Below are 21107 nucleotides of genomic sequence, written 5' to 3'. Positions count from 1 at the left end.
TGGATCACTAACATAAGATGTTAATAGGGAAACACTGTGAAAGGGGAAGAGGGTATATGGGAACTCTATTTTCTGGACAATTTTTATGTAAACCTAAAAATATGCCTTAAAACGATAAAGTATTAAAAAATGGTAGAGGCTTAAAAGGGGAGTCCTATGGAAGCCTCCTTTATAAAGCTTTGTGAAATACAGATGTTTGATTATAAAATCGTTATTTTTTGTACTAAAAAGTCAAACATCACCACCACCAATTTTTTAAAAAATGAGAAAAGTAACTATTATTTATTTTGCCAGAGAGAATTCATGGGTAGCCTGAATATTAGTGGTGAGTGGTGAAGTCTCAGGAGGGAACTTCTGAGCCATTTATGACTCTTCGATGAGATGATAAAACAGTAATTTCTCTTATGTGGTTACATAAATTTTGGTCATCAGAATTTGGAGGCAGTGCATTCCAGCTTGTGCTGACCCGATGGGTAGGTAGGTGTCTACCTTGCATGCACCCGCCCTTGTATTTATTCTTTTTTGTCCTTTCTATCACAACATACTATTGCTCCAGGCCATAAAATTCTTGTTTCCTATAGGGTGCGCTCAGGTAAATTTAAAAATAAATTCTGGGCCAAAAAATAAATGTAGAAAGCACTGCCATCTCGGGAGGCACTGGAGAATCCTCTGGTTTAAATGTGTAATCCTTCCCCCACCCCAATTTATTTTATAGTAGATTCATGTTTGAACTTAGCTAATGAAACCCAAGCTATTCTACATACACTTATATGAGTCTTAGCTGCATTCATTAATGATTTATTTGAAAGAAAAATTAGCTTTAGAATGAATGTTCAGAATGCTGTGCTGATTTATTACTGTCTTTTCTGCCTGAATTTTATTTGTGTGTGTTTGATCTTACATTTAAAAACTGCATTTTAGCAAAGGCTTTATTTTTTTTTTTTTAAGCTCTTTCACAGTTTATCAAATTTGGTTTGTGTGAAAAACTTTGGCAAATATACTTCACTACAATTTTGAAATTTTTATATTTGTCAGCTTTCGTTGTTGAAAATTATTATTGTACACTCATCTGAACTTGACATTTTTCTGGGTGATTTAAAAATAATGTTATTTTGTGTTTGCTTGACCAACAAGGGCATAGTTTAGTAGCAGCTGATCCAGTAGCCAAGTAAATGGCCAAAGCAGACCTTTGAAAATAAGGGATAAATATATGTAGGAGTATATCTTCTGTGGTTTGTAGGTAATAATTTAGCACAATTAGCTCATTTAACAGACGAATCAACTAACCATCTTACAATGTACTGCTCATTAAATTTACAAGGATAAGACATTGTCTGAGTTAGTATCCTGACTTTTTCTATTTTATTTTCATTCATTCTGTTTATTTACTTAAGTGAAATCGTTGGTGGTCAGAGTGGTTGTGATTTGTCCCAGATCCCAGTGGTAGCATTTTCTAGTCTAGTATCAGTTACTGCCTCTGTCTTACATAACTTTGTGGTGAAATTGCTGGGGTAGCTTTCTTTAATGTAACATCACATACTTAATCCTTCAATTTGTGACTGGTTTTCCATGTTAATGACATAGGGTAGGAAATCAATAGTTTTATTATTAAAGATTATTACTGTATAAATTACTATATAAATATTTATTTTGGTAGTTGACTGGTAAAAATATACATGTCAGAAAAAAATACACATCCCTGAGGGCATTCCTGGATTAACAAGTAGAATACTTTCCCACTATATTTAGTTAATTTATACTTAACTATGTATTATTTAGTTGTTTGTACTTACTAGCAGCTATTAAAAAATTAAAAATATTTTGGAGTAAATATATAAATCTTTGAATTAGTAATTTTGTGTAAATGATATTTGAATGCAGAGAAAGTTTAAAGTCAATTCAAAGATTTATGACAAGGTTTCCTTCACACATAAGGACTATTTTTAAGTTTGGTATTTGTAAATCAGGTACAGCTTGTATTTCTACAGTATGGAATACCTCTGATTTCATGTTTTAGAGCATTTAGCTTGCATGTTAGACCTGTACTATTAAAATATTGAATGATTTAAAGGTTGTTTGCTCTTTATAAATATGCACATACTAGTCTGACCTTACCTAACATAAACATTTTTCATATGATTTACTGAAAATTAATGATGTTTAACACCAGTAATCTAGTTTTATTTTTGATGGTTTTCATTAAGGGAGATTAAAAAAACACTTAAAACATCATATTATGGTTTAGTTTGAAATGGTTACTTATGGAAGGTTTTCAAGACACTGTCAAAAAAGAGATTTATTTTGCATACAGTTTGTATATGTGCGTGTGATTTTATTTAAAGCGAAATTCATAACTTTCATACCAGTTTATACTTCCTTGAGCAGAACGCTATTGTACTATAAATTTATGTATTTAGTAACTAATAGAAAAGCTTTGTATAAATTTTGCTAAAAAAGATGACCTAAAAGGATCGTAGTTGACTTAGTTTATTATTAATTGTGTTTCATTTTATAGAGGACTACTGAGCCAGGCCAGACTGTATGCCATTGCTGCTGAAGGAAAAAATTATCTTCAAGAGGAGCCCACCTCTCAGAGGAGGAATGTCAGTCAATTTGATTGGGCTCTAACAAGACTAGATAATTCTGTCCGAAGAACTGGCCGCATCCCAAAGACTCTTCTACAAAAAGTCTTTGATAACACCTGTGACTCAGGTATTTCAAAATTTTCTGTTCAAAAAGTTGAAACTTCTTAATAAATACTTGTTTGGGGGTAAGCTCGTTGTAGAGCACATTATTTGATGCTTTTAATTTTGTTATTTTTATTGATCATCATGGTTTTATGTTATTGTTGTGATCTTGTCTTTCTGACTCATCAGGGCAAAATTTTAAGTAAAAAATTTTGTTTCAGGTGTTTATTTCAAAATCAAATAAAAATCTCCCTTTTGCTTTCTGTAGTTTATATGTGATTTTCAGTGGTGAAGTTTCTTGAAAGATGCTAGTTTTTCTTATCTTTCATCGTATAGTATCAGCTTTCACTGAGATGACTATAAGTGACAGATTCCTGGGAACACTGATAATCATTTCTCTTTTATTATTGCCCTTTTATTTTCACTTCGCTATTAAAATCTGAGTCACTTATGAAACTTTGATAATCTGGTAAAAGCCTGTAGGCCCTGTACTCCACTCCCTCTACCCCCGAAAAAGAGCCCACATGCAAACACATGAAATAGTTTCAGAGCATTTACCAGGTTCCTAAAGCCCATCCATGGATTTCAGTCACATTAAAAAGTTATAGATTCTAATGATGAGGGATACCAAAGAAGTATCAGTTATAATTAATGTGCACTTAAATACTGTTTTTCATTTTCTCTTTTTCATTAATTCAAAGTCAAAACTATCACCACAATCAATTTCAGAACAGCTCTTTTACCCCAAAAAGAAACCTTCCTACTCCCATCAGCACCCAAACTCTCCCATCCCTTCCAGCCCTAAGCAACCGCTAGTGTACTTTCTGTCCATTATAGATATGCTTATTCTGGATACTTCATATAAATGGAATCATACAATAAGTGGCTCGCTTTTGTTTTTGTTTTAAAATCAGCTTTCAGGGACATGTAGATAAAGGACATGGATAAAGGGTGAAGGAAGTTTATATTTTTGTAACTATTTATAAACCGAAAATTGATATTCATGGGTTTTAATCGTGCTTTGTGCTATTTCATAAGATACCGAGAAGCTTAGCCTTTGAATTGCAGTAAGCACTGCTTATAAATTAGGTTATTTGTATTTTTGTATTCTATGGTCTTGTAGGTTATATAGATTCATAACCTTGCATGCCTTAATAAAGCAGACTAATTTTTAAAAACTTATAATTTTTAGTAACATTATAAATTGTACTTGTGAATTAGGATAGTATTTTTCCATTTTATAGGTATTCTCTTAATGTTATCTTTAGGGAGGCCAGAGACTTTTGAATATTAACAGAATTAAGTTTGTTTTGATATTTAGCTATATGATATCAGTATTATGTTAAATGTAGCCCATTAACCTTTTTTCATAGGTTGCCCAGGTGGTAATCAAGCCTTACTTCTGCTGCGCAGCTGTGGTTCTCTTTTGCCTGAGCTAAAGGTCTCAGAGAGAACAGAATTGGCTCATAGAATATGGGACAAACTTCAGAAATTGGGTATGACCGTTTAAATATGTGATGTATATAAAAGGTGTACATTTTTTATCCTGTAGTAAAAGAGAATTTCTTTACATTAATGCTGTAATTTAATTTTATGGAGGGGCTACTTGATTCATAATTTTTTTGTAATATTTATTTGGTGAGTTATAGTGACATCTAGGGGCATTAAGAATTAAATAATTTTTCATAAGAATTATTACTTTTATGGTAAGCTGAAAAGCAAAGAACAAACTAACAAAGCCTTTGGTCTGTCAGTTATAAATGCACATACCATTTCACCAGGCAGTTCCATTTGTTAGAATTTAGATCCAGATATACCTCATTTATAGAAGGATATTCTTCATTGTAGCTTGTTTATAATAGTAAGAAATTGGAACCAGCTTTGATGTCTCTTACTCAAGGATTGGCTAAATAAAGTGTTCATAAAATAGAATACTCTCCAGCTGTTAAAAAAAATAAAGGAGTTCTTCATGTACTAATGTGGGGTATTCTCCAAAATGTAAAGAAAAATTAAGGTACAAAACAGTGTGTATAGTATGCTACCATTTTAAAGAAAAATGTTATGTTTATGTGTATACAATGTTAAAATATTTCTGGAAGAATGATAAACACTAGATACAATTTTTACTCTATAGCTTTTTAAACTTTTTCAGTTTTGAACAGTGAACATAGTACCTATTCAAAAAATAAAATAGTTTAAAAGATCATTTGATAAAATCTGATGTTCATTCCTATTTAAGATTTTAATAAATCTTAACCACCTAGGAAGACCAGGTGCTTGCTGTAGGGATTAAAAAAAAAAAAGATTTTAATAAATCTTAGATGGATGCTTCTCTCATATGTTAAAATCTAATGCCGACAGCTAATAAATATAATGTATAATGCCAATGAAATAAGATATGAAACAATACTAGAAATTATTATATTTCAGGTGATGTGCGTTTTACCTGTAAAATCCCAGAAAATCAACTTATATTTTAGAAATATAAAATGACAAAAATCCATTAACTTAAATAATATTTAGAATAAAGACAGAACCATACTTTAGAGTTTTGGATTCATCTACAATTAATTTTAATGACAAGTTTATTTTTAAAAAGGTTTACAAAACAGAGATAAGCTAAATATTCCAGAATGGAAAGGGGTTTTCTAAGTGTAAAAGCAACAGAAAAGTGAAGATAAAGAATTGACTCTATAAAAACTAGGAATGTCTGTATGTCACATAATTTTTAAAAAATGTTGAACTGGGAGAAACATGTGAAAAAGGTTATATTCTAAAATACAAAGAAGCCCTGACATCGCAGTCATAATGTTAACATCTCAGTAGAAAGATAGACACTTAATACTTTCTATTGTATTTTCTCACAAACATGTCTTTCTTCCATATCCTACTTGATAATGGAATCCATAACACCTTTGTTTGCCGGTAGCATGATGTTTTGTACATATACACTTGATAAATACTTGTCGAGTTAATATTGTTAGAAGCCTAGTATGTTGCCATTGTGACTCTTATTCACAAACTTGTAAAGCACTAAAAGGTATTTTAGCTTAGGTAATGTGTCCAGAGTTACAGAATGAGCTATTGACAGATCTGAGACTGGAACTGAAGATTTCCAAACTAAAAAAAGGACTTCTGGAGGAATTGCTGGAAATGATAGAATATCATTTCAATGTTGTCATGTGGTAAATTTTAAAAAACAGGAATACTTCTGGTGTACCTCCTTGGACACACCATGATAATATATGTCTCCTCACTTTTTGTTTGTTCAAGTTGTTCATCTTTTCTTGAATGGTCTTTATTTCTTACTCTTTAAATCAGTCTATTTTTCAAGCTAAGGTTTAAATTTCTCCATTTCATCTCTAGTCTAAGTTAGAAATAACCCATGGAATTAACTAGGCATAATAAAAATTTTTATGGGAATTTTACTGAGTTCATAGAAACATTGTTGTCATCCATAGCACTATTCCAATGTGAGAGAAATAAATGAAACAGTAGAGTTATACTGAATATTGATCTTGACTCAAATCTATGAAAAGCTAGAATATATGTTACTTATCTGCGTTTTGAAGTTTCCTTAGCTTCTCCAACAAACCGGAGTGAATGTTTTTACAAAATTATAAAATATACTATCCTTCAGCCATAGAGCTATTGTTGACCATTAGTAGAGTCTTCAGCTTGACTTGTTGATTTTTCTACAAGTTTTTAGACATTATATGGTAACATTTTTGCATAATCATATTGCAGATGCTGAATTACGCATGGTTCTCTATGAGGCCCTATATAAAAATTATTATGGTGGTTAAGAGATTGGGCTGTCAAGGCAGACCACATGCATTCAAATTTATGGTCACTTACTAACCATGTGGTGTTGGACAAGTAAAAGTCAGTTTTCTTCATCTGTAAGGTGAGGATGATAATAGTACTTGCCTTGATGCTTTTGTGAAGAGTAACTGAGTATATGCAGAACACCTAGCACAGTGCCTGAGACATAGTAAGCACTCTACATGTCTACGAAGATGAAAACATATTAATTTTATAGAACTGGTCTCTGCTGGCTTGAATCTCAAACTGATAACCAACCAGATACTGACCATGGGCCTGTGTGGCCACAGGCAGGTGAATATAGGTGCGGAATTTATAAAAACTTAGTAAAACATGTTAGCACTTGATTAATATGATAACTATGATATCATGAGTAGATATAGTAAGGCTGAATGATAACCTTAATTGATGTGGCCTTACACAAGATAGACACAGAAAGAAAACAAAGGGCATTGGAATACAGATAACTAACAGTAGCAGAGTAGAATTGGTGTTCAGCAACTGGGGATGGAGTGGAAGGAGAACCTTCAAGCAAAGGCTTTGAAGGCCTGGTTAGTAAATAAGCAAAACTGCCAGCACAGTCTTACCTGTATGAAACAACTAATCCATCTGTCTCAATGTGTCAGTAATGTGGCAAGGACTACTAATAAAGAAAAATCTTTTAGTCACTTTAAATACAGGGATATTGTCAGCATTTTGTAACAGGAAGGGAATACTATACTTCATAAGTAAGAGACCTCTTAATATCTTACTAGGCAGATCCTTATAATTGTATAGTAATTCAGTAATTACTGTCTTACATGTTTCGCTTGCTCTGTTCTGATAGGATTTCTACATAGAAGGATCTAAGTATGGGGTGAAATACTGAAGTGATCATTTTACTCTTAAATTTAAGTGTACATGTTGTGATAAAAGAATATGATTTTAAGTACTTTTCTAAAAAGTTGATTTAAATTTCATTTGTAGGTACCGTGTATGATGTAAGTCACTATAATGCTTTACTTAAAGTCTACCTTCAAAATCAATATAAATTTTCACCAACTGACTTCTTGGCAAAAATGGAGGAAGCAAACATTCAACCAAACCGAGTAGGTAGTTGCTATTATAAATGTTTATTGGTCACATCTTCTGTTTTTTTTCTTTCCCCAGAAAAAAATACTAAAAAATATTAACTGGCCCATTATATTGACAGGTGACATACCAAAGGTTGATTGCCGCTTATTGTAACATGGGAGACATTGAAGGAGCCAGGTATGGAGCTCTGTAAACATATATTTAAGCAAACAAATTTATAAGCCTTGTAAATCTAGAATATATTCACTCTTCTTCTTTTTTTTTTATGTTTCTTCTTGGTAGGGAAATTATTTCAGAAGTATTTTAATCTAGCAAATTCGGTAATATGATTTAGGTAAAATATAAAAGTTGTGTAAGAGGGGAAAGATAAGTGAAAATTGCTGTCTTAATTAAAAACTTGATTTACTGGAGCAGTGGTTTAAAATTGTTGAGGTATAAAGCTGGCTTTACTTTTTAATCGACATTTCCTAAAGGAAATGTTCTTAGCCATTTAAACTATATTTATTTATAAAACAATATCTTTCTCTCGCTGATTCATATAAAATCAGTTGTGGAATTTCTCTGCTTGTGTAAAACTTATTACTACTTTGGGATAGAGGTTTAGGAAATAAGGGTTAAATTACAGTGTACAATCACATTTTTAACTAAATGAATCTTATTAAATGCGTGCTTTTTAAAGTTTAGTTGTATAGAAGAAACAGATTTTAGAAAATTATCTGCTATTTTTAACAAGAGTACTTCAAGATAATTACTGAATTTCAGGGAATGTGTTTTGTGTGTACATGTTGTAAAAAGTGTTTTTGATGTGTATTTCCAAGGAATATTTTCATTTCTTTTTTATTACAGCAAGATTCTTGGATTTATGAAAACTAAGGATCTTCCAGTCACAGAGGCAGTGTTCAGTGCTCTTGTTACAGGGCATGCAAGATCCGGGTAATTTTCAACCTTTGATTTTATTCTCAAGTGAGGTTTGAATTATAGAAAATAACTGTAGAAAATTCTTAAGCCGTGTTTATCTACCCTTTCAAAAAAAAAAAAAATCAGTGTGTGAGGTAGAACATGCACTATTTTAAAATATCTGTTCATAAAACTTTTATTTAAAATGTTTCACTTTCAAAAATTGGGCCTGATTCAAAGTAGCTAACTTCGTAAAGTTTATTAACTGATCTGGTGCCCTGGAGAATATTTTCATTTTTAAAGAATAATTTACTAATTGTTATTCTTCCCTAAAAAGCTAACTTTGAGTCATAACATACTTAGAATACATACTAATGTCAATTTAGTTTCTCTTTTGTAAAAGTTATCTGTGAAAATTTGAGATGTTTATGATCTTTGTTAATTCAGAAACCTATAACCAGTTTAATATATATTTATCCTTTTCTGATGTTAGCCTGTTTCTAAATGGTACTTCAGAATTTTTAATCTTATTAAGCATAGGTAATATATTTTAGATTAAATGAATATATTACATTTGACAGTATTATAGTAACCTTTTTTTTTTTTTTTAATTTTTATTAACTTACAGAGATATGGAGAATGCAGAGAATATTCTCACTGTGATGAAAGAGGCCGGAATTGAGCCTGGTCCAGACACGTACCTAGCCTTATTAAACGCATATGCTGAGAAGGGTGACATTGACCATGTTAAGCGGGTATGACTTATACCATGTAAATAAATATACTTTAAAATCATTTGTATAAATGTACGTTACTTTTTTCATAAAGCAGAAAAGTATAGTTTATGTCTATTTTTAAAGATATCTCTTGTCTACATGATTGTGGCTATTTTACTTCTCTTATAGACAATAGTAGTGAAGGAGAATTCTTATAGTTAGTACCTTGGTGTTAATGTAACAGTTATTGTTGAAACAGAATATTTCTGTTTTGTAAAAGAAGTCCCAAATCTTTAGATAGTATATGTTTCTAATTTTTAAAATCTTGATATTTTAATTTATTTGGCTTTAATTAAAGAATACTGGTTTCTAACTTGTTCTAATTTTTGGAACTGTCTGTAGACTCTGGAGAAGGTGGAAAAGTCTGATCTTTACCTTATGGACCGTGATTTGTTGCAAATTATCTTTAGCTTCAGTAAAGCCGGATATCCTCAATATGTCTCTGAAATTTTGGAAAAAATTACATATGAAAGAAGATATATTCCAGGTAGTTTTTAAAAGTTTACTTTCATGATTTTTCTAAAAATCTGAATTACTATTCTTACATGATGAAAAGGGTATTGTAGGGAATTGTAGATGAACAAAGGACTCAAAGTCAGCTTAATAAATGTAATGATTTGCAAGTGTTTCATTATTTAGGTAGATATATCCTTTTGGTGTTTGTAGGTCATAAGTTTGTCTTCCATATTGGTTGCAGTGTAAAAATATTGTTCCATTCAGTAACAAAGACATCTTTGTTTTTCTTCCCAGATGCAATGAACCTCATTCTGCTTTTAGTCACTGAAAAGTTGGAAGATACAGCATTGCAAGTTCTATTAGCATGTCCTGTATCAAGGGAAGATGGTCTGAGTGACTTTGGCAGTTTCTTTTTACGGCACTGTGTGACTATGAATACGGTATTCTGTCCATTATTACTTGTAGACAGTGTAATAGTGAAATAAGATTTTTTAAAAATAATAATCTATTATGAGATTAGACCAATCATAAATATTATGGAAACTTTGTTTTCACATTATAAGATTATTGAGTAGAAAGGGGATGAGAAGTTCAAATGTTTCATCCCCAAAGTGTTAGAATATTTGTACAATATCAAATGGTAGGATATTTGTAGATCTAGCTGATGTGTGCTGTTTTTTCCCTTAGCCTGAAGAGAAGCTGAAAGAATACTGTAAGAAGCTAAAGGAAGCCCAGATGCACACGGCGCCTTTGCAGTTCACACTCCAGTGTGCTTTAGTAGCCAATAAAGCCGGTACTATGTTCTTATCATTTAAGTCAACATAAATAAGTTTTTCTGAAGTAGCTTTGTAATATTTCATGGTATCTCTTTCAGATTTGGCAAAAACTCTAATGAAGGCTCTGAAGGAAGAAGGTTTTCCTGTCAGAACTCATTATTTCTGGCCATTGTTGGTTGGACATCAGAAGAAGAAAAATGTTCAAGGTTAGGTTTTGCCTTTTACAGATTTGTGATGGTTCAGAGATTCATTGTAGTAGTTTCTACACACATCTAATTGAATTCTTTGGGAAAACATCCTTACTCCTGAGTATTTAATCTTCTTTGAAAATAGAATTGATTTAAATCATAGTAAAATATTAAGGATTTTATAAAACAAACGTAATAGATTTCTTTCATCTTAATTAACATTTCATTTCTTAATTCATCTCTGATCTGGATATTCAAACTTGCGAGTGTAATTTTAAATAGTTCCTTATTTTTAAGATTTTCTAAAACTAGTCCTTGGTTCTACATATAGGGTTAGAAGTTAGTTTGTCCAGCCTTATTAAAAATAAAGTTATATGTAATCAGGCCATTTTCTTTGTGGACCATTATATTTCTTCTTAACTGAGCTGAGTTACAATAATAGGAAAGAAAAGAAAACTTTTATTGCAAAATGAGTACTCATGACCTGACAGCCTGCTGATTGAAGGACAGAAATGTTCAATCTTTCAGTTTCTTAAGTACGTTTAAGCGTTTAACATACTTTTCTTTGTACACATGGGATGTCTATAGGATATGAATAAGAATTGAAGAAATATTAAATTTTAGAGTACAGTATCTAATTCTTTGGTTTGCATTATTGGTAATTCAGAAAGAGTAGTATCATAAAAAGATGCTTTTAACAGAAGTACTTCCCCCATGGGGAAACAAAAAATGGTCTTTTTCATTTTATCTCGCAGTATAATGTGCTTTAGAATGAGATGTAGAGTTGTTAGTATGACACTGGGTGACAAACAAAATGCACAAACAACAAAAAAAGTGCTTTTAGCAGACTTTCATATTGCAATTTTATTTTAAATATATAGCTGTCTTCTGCTTTGAAGAAAATAGTGAAACAAGTATTCCCTAATTGTTTCTGGCTATAAAAGTCTCTAAACCCTTTTTAGAAAATCTTTAGAAAACAATATGCTAGTTGATTAACTCTTTGCATAGCCTCCAGTTCTGAAAGCTCCAAGAAGTAACCTTTAACTCAGTATTTTTGAACCACAGAAAGTTTATATCATTCCATGAAAATTTGGGAGCATATTAGTATTGTCCACCTTTACATAGATGTGAAAATGCATACCCCTGTTGAAATGTTTGTTTCTTTATCAAGTAAATTTGCTTTCTTCAACCTTAGTACTTTATCTAGACTTGAATTGGATACCACATTTTTATTACTTAGTACACAAAAGAATTCAGGGCATTTCTTTCTATAGTTATAGCTCAAAATAGTAGAAAAGTGAGCTTTATCTTGAATTTGTCTTTTCTTAGAATCTTAGAATTTAGATTTCAAAGGTCCCTTGTTGAAAACTCACATTATATTGATGAAGGAACTGAGAGCTGCAGAGAGATTTAGTGACTTACCTTAAGTTACACATCTGGCTGTCTGTAGTGCTCGGACTAGAACTGAGTATTTTTTCTTTCTATTTCAAATACTCAATTTAAATACCATAATACCTCTACATTTGACATCTGTATGCTGAATTTATTTTATGAAAATTCTTAGATATGGGTTAAAAATTGGGTACTGATTTTTACATTAAGGACATTTTTAAAAGTGTTACTAAGTTTTTAAATCAGTGGTCTTTTTTTAAAAAAAATAATTTATTTCCCAGTTATAGTTGACATGCAATATATTAGTTTCAGGTGTACAACATAATGATTAGACATTTATATACCTTATGAAGTGATCACCCTGATAAGTCTGATAGCCATCTGACACCATACATAAGTTATTACAATATTATGGATTATATGATCTTCCTTCATGTAACAGGGAAATGGCTGTATGTATTATATATTGTATCTTTAGTGTAAGGTAAGAAAGCAACATTATCAACTGGTAGAAATACCAGAAGAAAATAATGGCTATGGAGCCGGGGGATGTAGAGGAATGCTTCCTATGGAATAAAAAAAACCCTTCAGGATAGCAAAGAAAGCTGCCTGGGGGTCACTTCAAACTGAACCAGAGTTTTCAGTAATGATGATCAGATTTTTATTGAATTCTAAAATTTTTTCTGGCTACAGATTTATCCATCACCAATCCCTAAGAAAGACTCTTATGATGACTTCCTCATGGCTCATCTACTAGTATTTTTCTGTGGCATAAATGAAAAAGTTACCACTTAGAATTTTAGCAAGTTGGCCTGAATAAGAGGAAATAACCCAGAATGACTAACAATCTCTTCATATATTTAGAAAACATAAAAATTAGAATATAGAAAAGGTAAAATATGTAAGGGAGAGCTGATATGAAAGCATAAATGCCAGATAAGTGAAGTGTTTGATTAGAGGATACTTTTCAAAAAGTAAGAAATTGCCTCCTAATAAAATGAGTGCTCTGGTTAAAGTCTGAAATCATGCAGAATAAATAAATGGTCATAGTTGGTGTAAGTTGCTCGGGCAAACCATATATGCTATTTCCCAAAAGTTTGAACTATTTTAATTCTTATAAAACTTTTTGAATGGAGACTTTCCTCTTGATTCATAAACTTTCTCATGACTACATTTGAAATATTTTTATTAGATTGTGTATTTAGTTCAGATTTTTTAAGTTCATAGAGGTTTGGGTTCCATGGTTGTGTTAATATGTGATTATTTTAATCTCTTTTAAAAATATGAATTATATGTTTTAGAGGGACATATGTAGTTTTGTCAGATTAATCACTTTTTTCTTCTTATTGATATGTGTTTCTCTCTTTCCATCTGACTACAGTTGTTGAATATCTTTTTTATACTTTCTCAGAATGCCTGAGGGAGTGACTGAACTTACCTAGGTAAAGGTGTGAACCCAGATTTTCTTAAACCTGCTTTAGTTTCAGTTAGAAAAATGCATAAGTTAAAAATGCTGGTTACACAGGTCATCTAAATAAACAGAGTGCACTCCTCTCCCTGATAAACATTATTGGAAAAATGAAGAATTAAGAGAATAAAAAGTATTTGAGACATAGATGATTGAGTGAAGTATATTGTACAATAATAAGAATTATCCATTTTTGGCCTATTTTCAAACATAAGAAAATCAAATATCTAGTTACCTTATGCTAAATTTACTCTACATAGCATCTAAGGAAAATTTTTGAATTGTTAGAGTATTTTAAGGCAGGATAAAAAATTAAATTATTATTGCTAATATTAAATTTATTTAATATTTTAGGGTTTCACACATATTTTTTTCTTTAATTTTAATGACTGCCGTGAGAGGAAAGTAGGAAGCGTTATTATCATTTCTATATTACAGAATTTTACTTATTTCCCAGTTCTGTTTCTTTTCTCTTTTTCTTTTAGTCAAACAAAATGCTGAGTACTTTTCCTTCATTATGGTTCAGAAAGTAAATGAACTAAACTTTCTGATCTTTTGTTAATTTATTTCAGGTTTGTCATCTCTTCTAAATTTTATCTTACAGGTATAGTTGAAGTCCTCAAAGGAATGCATGAAATGGGAGTAAATCCTGATCAAGAAACATACATAAATTATGTGTTTCCATCGTTTGATAGTGTAACGTCAGTTCGTGCTATTTTGCAGGTGAGTATACATATGGTTTTAATTTCATAATTGAAGAGAATATCTTTCCTCCCTAATGTTTCGTGGTCACCAAAAAAGAAAAAAGTCATTAAGCTGAGCATTAAAAATGGTTGTAACTGTATATAATTTCTAAAGCTTCGTAAAAATACTGGTTAGTGTAACATCTGTAATAGTTAAACTTAAAACTTTAAAAAAGTAAAGCAGCATTTTTCTTGTGTGTTGAAAAACAATATGTCAATATAAAAAAAAAAAATTAAATAACACAATATTTGCTCCTGAATCCGACTCTACAATGCAACTTTAATTTTCACCTTTTGAATATTACTTTGTACTTCTCTATGAATTTTCATAATACACTCATAGTTTATTTGTTATTCTTTTTCTAAGAAGTCATTTTTAGTTTGACTCCAAAGCATTATTTTCCTACCCAGTACTTCCTGTCCCCATGAGAACAGGAAAGGTCTTTATAAAGGAGAATATGATAAAATTGACTTCGTATATTAGATCAGCAAGGATTGTACTTTCTGTTTTCAAAAGAAAGTGCTATACAATTTGGAACAACATGGCAGAGCACCAAATACTTTAATAAGAAATATTTTGTTCAAAGATCTGTTTCCTAGATGATTTTTCACCTAATGCCTTGATTTTTCTAATAGTAGAGTGTGTTTTTTCTTTGAAATAATTACATAATTATAGCCCTCTGAAAGATAGTTTGTTTGAAGTGTCTTTACCTCTCTTCCCCAAGTACTTAACAGAGTATTCTGAGCCTGTGCTGTATATATTTTACTATTAAAATATATATTAAAAAAATAGTTCCCCTAAATCCTTATTTTCCTAAATCTTTTTTCACTTGGTACCTTTCCATTACAGTGTATAAATCCACCAACTATTTTTTATGCTTGCATGCTCTTTTATTGTGGCTATACCATAATTTACTTTTATTTATTGCTTATTATTGATTGGATGGTTTTTAATATGGTGCTGTTATACAGTGACTCAGTAAATATATTCGAGCTCATTTTTAGCTCATGTACTTAAATTATTAAACATGGTAATGTTGGGACAAGTGATTAACCATTTGGAGATTAATTAAATTTTATTTTTACCTCACTGTATGCCCCAAAAGACCATAGTTAATCAATGCATAAATTTTTGTATTGTTTTAAATCAGAGAATTGTCCTAGTGTCTTTAGTAGTAAATTCTTCCTTGAAGGAAGACACTCTACAGGTAACGGATTATCTAAACTTGAAGAAAGTCTTTTAATTTGGAATGTTGGGACTCCAACTTCATAGTTTTTGCTAACGTGCAATTATTCAGTTTAGGTATTGTTCTAGAAAATGATTCTTTAAATGAAGGATTATCAGAGAATATGGTCATATAAAGAAATGGAAATACAGGAAATTTGGCATATCATAATGTTTTTAGCTGAGGCATATTATCATTGAAATGTGCTTTATCCCTAGGAAAATGGATGTCTACCTGAAAGTAATGTATTTTCTCAAGCTGAATTGAGAAGTGAAGCAGTAAATGGGAACTTAGACTATGTTTTGTCATTTTGTAAGTACTCAGCATTAGCAGTAAACTTGATAGGTGTTGATTTCAGTTACTGTTGAAAGCATGCAGGGTACTTTATGCCTTCAGTGTATATTTTAAGTCAGTCGGACTAATAAGATGTTTATGAATTGAACTCGTAGATAATTTGGAAATAATTTTAAAGTTAAAAGGATCTTGAGGGGATAACATAGTTGGTAGGTTAGACTGGGGACCTAGAAAAGTTGGGTTTTGTTTGTAATTAAGGCACTGATTATGGGACCTAGAACAAGTCTCTTTACCTTTTTTTGATTCAGTTTCATGAAATGGGGTAGTATTATCTATCTACCTATGTTGTGAGAGTTGTGAAAATCATGAGATATTGTTTCTTAAAGTGTTTTTAAACTAACTCCTATTATAGCCATAATTATATGAAGCCATCTCCCAGTTCTCATTAACAAAAACCAGCAAATGTTTACAAAACACTTATAAATGCTAAGGTGCTTTACAATGGTCATCACATACACGTTGATAGGTAAAGAAAAAAGCATAGGGAAGTTAACTGATTTGCCCAAAATTAGTAATTGAGTCAGAACCTAGATCTAACGTTAGCCTTATTCTTTTCATCACACTATATTTTAATAAATAAGACATTTCTTAAAGGCTTCTTTTTTGAACTTGAGTTTTTCAGATCTTGTGAAAAAAAAAAAAAGTTAAAAACAGAACACACAAACTTTAATTTCTAACCTAAAATGTTCAAAGTTAAGCTCTGATTAATGTATATTCAAACTGTGTAGGTGGAGGCTTTGTAACAACCAAATCATTGAGATAATCTGTGTAAATGTTTAAAATAGTTTATAATATTGTGAAGGAAAGGTGAAGTGTTTAGTATGAAAAATGGTGATGGGTAGTGGTATAGCTGTTAGCATTGAAGTTTGGGTATTAATGCTGGCTGCTATCTGTATTGATTTTGCTTTCCATCCTATAATATATAAATTTTTCATACTGACAAGATGAAAACAGAGAAGCATTAGCAGATGAATCTGAGCACATAAGGTGCATACCCGAGAGCTGCCATTTCTCTTTATCATACCACCCATTTCACTTCATTGTCAACCTCTTGATTTTTCAGACTTGTTTGTTGCTAAGGAAACTAGATGTTTTTTGTCAGCAACCTTCAGCCTGCTGGGATGTTTCTGGTCACCTTTGTAATGAATAGAAACTTGACAATATTCTGTAAAAGACTAATTTAAATAGTATAAAAATAAATTTTCAAGAGATTGTTTATTAAATTTGAAAAAGAAAAATTTCAGGAACTTTGATGTCCCTCCTTTTATTTCCAGGTCTTTGGAGAGCAGTAAGTTCTGTAATTGCTGGTATTCACTGTTAGGCAGGTCACAGGCATGATTTTTTGGTTACCACATCACAAAGGATGGTAGGTAGGAGAGAAGAGTAAATAAATGGCTTATCTTGATGGAGTAGTAGGAAGCATTTTCCCACGTGTGTTTGTAGGCATGGAAAATTAATTCTATTAAGCAAAATTAAAAGTTGCTGAAAGGCATGTAAGTTATGTCTAATTCTGAGTCACCAAAAGACAGGTCATTTTAAAAATGATTTTTAGTTTTTCAGTGCCATGTAAAACCATCGAGAAACTCATACTCTGTGTACAAGGGATATAACAGATGATCTAAGACAGCTCTCTTTAAGTGTGTGGGGGAGTTAAGCAAATGATGTTACAATCTACTATGACTTTTTCCATGAGATTTTTGTTTGTTTGTTTGTTTTGTTTTTTAAACCAGGTATCTTAATCTTCACCTAAACTGTATTTATTAACTCTGACTTCAGAATTTCCCTCCACTATGAGTTCCTCTCTAATTCTGTCCATCTTGGATCATTCAACCACATTATATGTATACTGAAAATATTAAATCAATTACTTATAGCATGGCACCATTTTAATAGAATGACAGAGAAAAATATATTTAAGAGATGCCAAATGTGATTCTATTCCATGCTAGTTATGGCAAGGGTTATGTGAAGAATCAGGCCTTATTCTAATACTAAGGCAAATCAGGCTTACAGTATGAGCACTGAAACATACAAGGTTGTAGACTGTTAAATGCCAAAATGAGTAGTAGAGCAAGTGAATGCTCAGAAAAGGGAGAGATCAATATAAATCAATAATATAACAGAAGTAAAAACCGATTTTCTTATGACTTAATGTTGTTACTCTTGCATGAGTGCAGGCCATTGATCAGAACAAGAAAACAGAACAAGAAAGTGTGAATGATTCAACAGAACCCAACACCACTCAGAAAAGAACTTTTCTCCTCATCTACTGTTTTTACAAGACAGAAGTCCTGTAGGGTAGTTATTCTGTCCCGTTACAGTGCTACTTTGTCCATTAACATACTGCCTCGATCGATATGTGTGCCAGGCCGACTCTGAGTATGTTGGTGGATTAATTACTGATATTTATTTGAAAGAACATGTAAATTCATTAGTCATGTATATGCATGAAAATGAAGTTAAAATGTTTTAAAAAGATAGCTTATATATAGCAAATATAATTGCATTTTATAATTTTTTATGAAATATTTCAATTTAAAAAATAAAATTTCCAAAATGAAAATTAAAAGGTATAGATTTAAATGTGTTTTCAAATAAGCTGATAATTTAAGTTATTTGGTTTTGGTCTGCGATTTAATCATGATCATTTTCTTTTGCAGTAGAATCAAATACATTGCCTTTCTCACTTACTACTTTGAGAGGCAGCCTAATTCTAGGCTTTAGGAGGTAAGATGATCACCTTATATAATGTTCTTTACCTGAATATGGACTGATTTCTCCTGTCTTTTTGACCTATTGTAAGAAGAAAGATGGTATTCTTCTAAATCTTCCAGTGTACTAGTTACCTGAAATCTTATTTGTTTTATTCTTCCTACTAATGAGTTGAATGGAGTTCAGGCAGCTTTTTATATTTTTTCTAAGAAATACAGATTTGATAAAGGTCTTGTTTCAGAGAAGAAAGCGCTGTTTGAAAATGATGAATTGGAGTTATGGACAAATTTGCATGTATGTTTGATTTATACTTTAAATATTTAATTACAAGGTGATTATCTTCGTCATATTACTTTCTTGCACTGGAGAATGTTAATGACCTTTCCCTCCCACTTTTGTTATTTTGAAAATATTCAAACACGAAAGTTGAAAGAATAGTAAACATCTATATACTCTTTATATAGATTACCATTTTGATATTTTGCAATATTTACGTACTTTCTCATACACTGTTTCTCTAATGTATATACACACATGCACATACATATATACACTTTTTTGCTGAACCACTTGAAGTTGTAGATATCATACTGGATTCTTTAGCTTATAACTCTTAAGAATAAGGTCATCTATGTAATCACAGTACCAATGTCACTCCTAAAAAATTAACAGTACCGTAATGTCACCCAATATACATAGTCCCTATATAGATAGTCCCATTTGTTCTAAAAATTTCTTTTATAGCTGTTTTAATTTTTGATTGAGGATTCAATTAAGTTCATACATTCCATTCAATTACTGTGTCTGTATTTTTTCAATCAAGAACAATTCTCTTAAACCTTGTTTTTGTCTTTATGACACTTACTATTTTTTGAAGAGTTTAGGCTACTTTCTCTGTAGAATGTCCCCCTCACATTTTTATTTGTCTGACTTTTTTCCCATGATATATTCAGGTTGAACATTTTTAGAAACAATGCTTCATAGGTGATAAGTATTTCTTATTGCATCAAGAGACATAATGTCAGGCGCCATGAGCTAAGTTCAGTCATCACTTGATTGTGGTATTGGTCCCCATATCTCTCCCTTGCAAGGGAACCTCATCCCCTTTTTGTTGGTAAGAATTCTGTGAGGTGATACTTTGAGAAAATGTGTCTGCCTTGTTTCCTAGCATCTTTCACTCAGTGTTTTTAGCAGCTACTGGTAATCTTTGTTGAACCAATTGTTAACAGTGGTGGTTGCAAAAGGATGAGTTTCTAATATTATCATTCTTTCTGTATAATGTTAATGACTTCCAATATTAACCCCAATAATTTTTAGTCTGTTCATTGGTCAGAGTGCTGGAGTTTTCTGTAGACATCTTTGGAATCTCCACTGTAGGCAAGAAGAGGTAAAACAAGTAGGCAGGATTCTATGTTGCTGCTCTTTAGCTAGTGCAGTTATAGTCTTTTCAGTGATATGATGGTTTTGTGTGCGGTTAAAAAAAAAAAGAAGAAATCAAGGTCCATGTCTTTAAAAATAAAGTTTGAAAAATACAGAATACAATTTACAGCCATGCTACCCTGAACAAGCCCAATCTTGTCTGATCTCAGAAGCTAAGCAGGGTCGGGCTTGGTCAGTACTTGGCACCTAGGAAGAACAGGTGCTGTAGGCATAAAAAATAAAATAAGGGTTTGTAAACTGACAAGGTCCTTGCAATTTGTGAGGTCAACCAGGGTTGCCTCACTGAAAGAGAGAGAGAGAGAGGGAGAAAGGGAGGGAGGAAAAGAGGGAAAGAGTGCAAGAGTGCGGGAGGAAGAGAAAGGAAAGAAAAGAAAAATACAGAATACATATTAGAGTGGACAAACATGCTAGTAGAGCCAGATTTTAAAAAAAGAACCCATAATGCATTATGAAGTGAAATAGAGTAACATTTTCATATAGTTATTCCTGAGAAACGGTTGGGGAAAGTTTTTTATATTTTTTAGTTAGTTTGAATGTCAGTTATATTTCGCAAACCCTAGACTTCCTTAAACAAAGTATTTAGACTCTAAAGTTGATTCAATATGGTGGAATGAAACAAATTGTGTATTCTGATATGTATCCAAGTCAGTCGTCGAGCTTTTAGTGGCTCAATGATTTAAGTATGCAGAGCTGCTTGCACCTCTAGTGAGTGTGTCTGATTGCTGTGTTTTCTCTATTTTTGCTTTTTAATTTTGTATTACCATCATTGCTGTCAGATTTTTTACTGTCACTCTTGACAACTTTCAGTATATTTACCTTAAATAACTTATATACAAATAATTTGCTATTTCTGTTTATTGTAGGCTGAAAATTAGGTAATGAAATCACCATAATATAGAAAAATAAACAGTTCTAAATAAGAACATGCATATCTATTTGTTGTTATTTTGTAACAAAGATTTTGTGGCAGCTATTTTGATTATTAGAACATAAGCTCCATGTTTGGTTTATTGCACTTTCTTCAGCAATTTCTTAATACCTGCCACATGATCAGTGCTGTTGAATTAATTACTTGGGCCTTATTTTCTACCTC

At 31.5% G+C, this 21107-nt stretch overlaps 1 protein-coding gene across 2 annotated transcripts in view; it reads left to right on the top strand.

The window, feature by feature from the left end:
* Positions 1-21107, top strand: part of LRPPRC (leucine rich pentatricopeptide repeat containing) — a 92043-nt gene that overhangs the window by 6358 nt on the left and 64578 nt on the right. For both annotated transcript variants that reach the window (XM_016142222.2, XM_036223950.1), the window contains exons 2-14: positions 2516-2712; positions 4061-4183; positions 7479-7600; positions 7705-7763; positions 8433-8519; positions 9112-9238; positions 9602-9746; positions 10010-10155; positions 10403-10508; positions 10590-10697; positions 14144-14262; positions 15727-15820; positions 18523-18589. In XM_016142222.2, the coding sequence (XP_015997708.2) occupies positions 2516-2712; positions 4061-4183; positions 7479-7600; positions 7705-7763; positions 8433-8519; positions 9112-9238; positions 9602-9746; positions 10010-10155; positions 10403-10508; positions 10590-10697; positions 14144-14262; positions 15727-15820; positions 18523-18589 (1500 nt within the window). The remainder of the gene's footprint in view (positions 1-2515; positions 2713-4060; positions 4184-7478; positions 7601-7704; positions 7764-8432; positions 8520-9111; positions 9239-9601; positions 9747-10009; positions 10156-10402; positions 10509-10589; positions 10698-14143; positions 14263-15726; positions 15821-18522; positions 18590-21107) is intronic.

Source organism: Rousettus aegyptiacus, unplaced genomic scaffold (assembly GCF_014176215.1).
Source record: "Rousettus aegyptiacus isolate mRouAeg1 unplaced genomic scaffold, mRouAeg1.p scaffold_m13_p_7, whole genome shotgun sequence".
Lineage (NCBI taxonomy): Eukaryota > Metazoa > Chordata > Mammalia > Chiroptera > Pteropodidae > Rousettus > Rousettus aegyptiacus.
This window is presented reverse-complemented; position numbering and strand designations above follow the sequence as displayed.